General features: G+C 37.9%; 1 protein-coding gene across 1 annotated transcript in view; it reads left to right on the forward strand.

The window, feature by feature from the left end:
• The first annotated feature begins 381 nt into the window (after positions 1–381).
• The window catches only part of LOC107588276 (type II iodothyronine deiodinase-like), a 7939-nt gene continuing 6090 nt past the window's right edge, over positions 382–2230 (forward strand). Inside the window, exon 1 of the mRNA XM_016276313.1 lies at positions 382–964. Within this exon, the coding sequence (XP_016131799.1) occupies positions 746–964 (219 nt within the window). The 5' untranslated portion in view covers positions 382–745. The remainder of the gene's footprint in view (positions 965–2230) is intronic.

Genomic DNA, 2230 nt, shown 5'->3' on the forward strand with positions numbered 1-2230 from the left:
CTTAATAAACGAACATATCCTGCCTTGTCCTGACAGGCTTAGTCTTTAATTGGAAATGTGGGGTGAACAACTTCTAAATCTATCTATCTATCTATCTATCTATCTATCTATCTATCTATCTATCTATCTATCTATCTATCTATCTATCTGTCTGTCTCGTTTAATTTTAAACATTAACTGACAGTTCAACTTTTAGACCTCACTATATCATTATAAAACATGTATACGCAAAAGATTGATTTTATGCAAATCAATATGAACGTGTCTCTTCATGCATGGACATGTAATCTCCTTTTGTTATCAGCAACTGATGTTAAAAAGCACTGAATCTGTTTCCATCTTTTTATTGCATGTCCCGTCCGCAGAGAAAGCCCTCGTTATGACGTCACGCTCCCACCAGCCCCGCAGGCTTTATTTCAGAGCCCGGAATGATTTACGGTATAAAAAGACGCAGAGCGACTCATGAACCTGCCCAACGGGTAGCCTTTATTGTTAGGAGGAAAGGAGGGGGACGTTTGGCACCGGCGCTCCTCTGTACGTAAAGACTGATGCTTGGAGAGACGCAGATTCGGGCTCACCGCGCGCAAACGCCCACATCCTTAAGTCGGCTCTGCTTTCTGTAGCTGAATGAAAGTTTTCTTGCAGTGGGACGGCAGAGGAGATGATATCTGACCAGGATGAGTCGGAAAGGTGAACTTAAATAAGCAAAAGTACGCGTCAACCACCTGTTATAAATCAGCGCGAAATGGGCATGCTTAGTGTGGACCTCCTGGTAACTTTGCAGATCTTGCCAGGTTTCTTCTCCAACTGCCTGTTTTTCGTGCTGTATGATTCGATAGTGCTGGTAAAGCGTGTGGTGTCACTCCTGAGCTGCTCGGGCTCCACGGGCGAGTGGCAGCGCATGTTAACCACAGCCGGCGTGCGCTCCATATGGAACAGCTTTCTGCTGGATGCCTACAAACAGGTAAGCTGAGTGCACAAGACTTGGTCTGCACACTGTGGAGTATGACTCAGACAAGTTCAAAGAGCTTAGGGGTTTATTTGCCCATGCTGTTTTAATGTTAAGTAGACATAATGCAATATTTGGTTAGACTTAGTGTCCACATTACAGTGCATTTACTTTGAGTACTGCATAATATCAATGAACACACATAGTGACGTCAAAATGCTTTTAAAGCATCTAAAAACAACAGGTGTTGATAAAAATGCTGTACAATAAGGGCAATGTACATTTTATGTTATGAAAACTTTGCAAATACAGTTATTATTTTAAATAGTTTGCAATTTTCAGTTTGCATGGAATAATTGTAACATGGACCTTGTGGCATAAATTATTACCCAATGATTTCTACAATATTCAACTAATTGCTGCTATATATATATATATATATATATATATATATATATATATATATTATATATAGCAGACAGTCAGTGACCTCTTGGCTCAATGCTCTTAATTCATTAAATGTCTGGATTCACATTCCTGTTACTTTTTAACTATAAAAATCAATCAAAAATCACCCAGTGGGGTAAGATACACTGGCTTTATGTGCATTCATTGTCCCCAACCATTAACTACATCATTGTTTGGTTGCAAAGTCTTGCTGAGGAAATCATTTAGTATCAAAATAACGTTAAAGACAAGAGGATGAGTTATATGTGTGTTGTTTCACACAGTGCCAAAGTTCATACGCACTTATAAAGTCACAGAAATGGCATTTTCATAGACTTCTTACAAACAAATATCTGGCTCCAAAGTCTTTTGTGAGATCAAAGAAATCATGTGCTGTACTTTTTCTACAAGATGCTTAAAGGTTCTTACAGATGGTATTAAAAGGTGCAAGCCAGAAACATCATTATCGGTTTAGAGCAGTGACAAAGCCCTAAAGAATTTGTGGGGGTTCTCTTTGTATATATACAACTGTGAATATTAAGTGGCCTTATGTACTTACATTTAAATTAATCGTTTGGTACAATGCACTTATTGTGTACATGTTTTTACATTTTACTTATATTTGAAAAATAACAGCATGTAATTACATCTGTAATTAATTTATGTAATTACATTTATAATTACACTGTTGACCCATCCCTTACACCTTAACCCACCCTTAAACCTACCCATACCACCAAACTGGTCCCTAACCTTACCCATATCCCACCTCAATAGCAGCAAAAGTGTTTTGCAATACAATATGAACACAATAAGTACATTGTACTTATTTTT

The sequence above is a fragment of the Sinocyclocheilus grahami genome, unplaced genomic scaffold (genome assembly GCF_001515645.1).
Source record: "Sinocyclocheilus grahami isolate Dianchi unplaced genomic scaffold, SAMN03320097.WGS_v1.1 scaffold101.1, whole genome shotgun sequence".
Classification (NCBI taxonomy): Eukaryota; Metazoa; Chordata; class Actinopteri; order Cypriniformes; family Cyprinidae; genus Sinocyclocheilus; species Sinocyclocheilus grahami.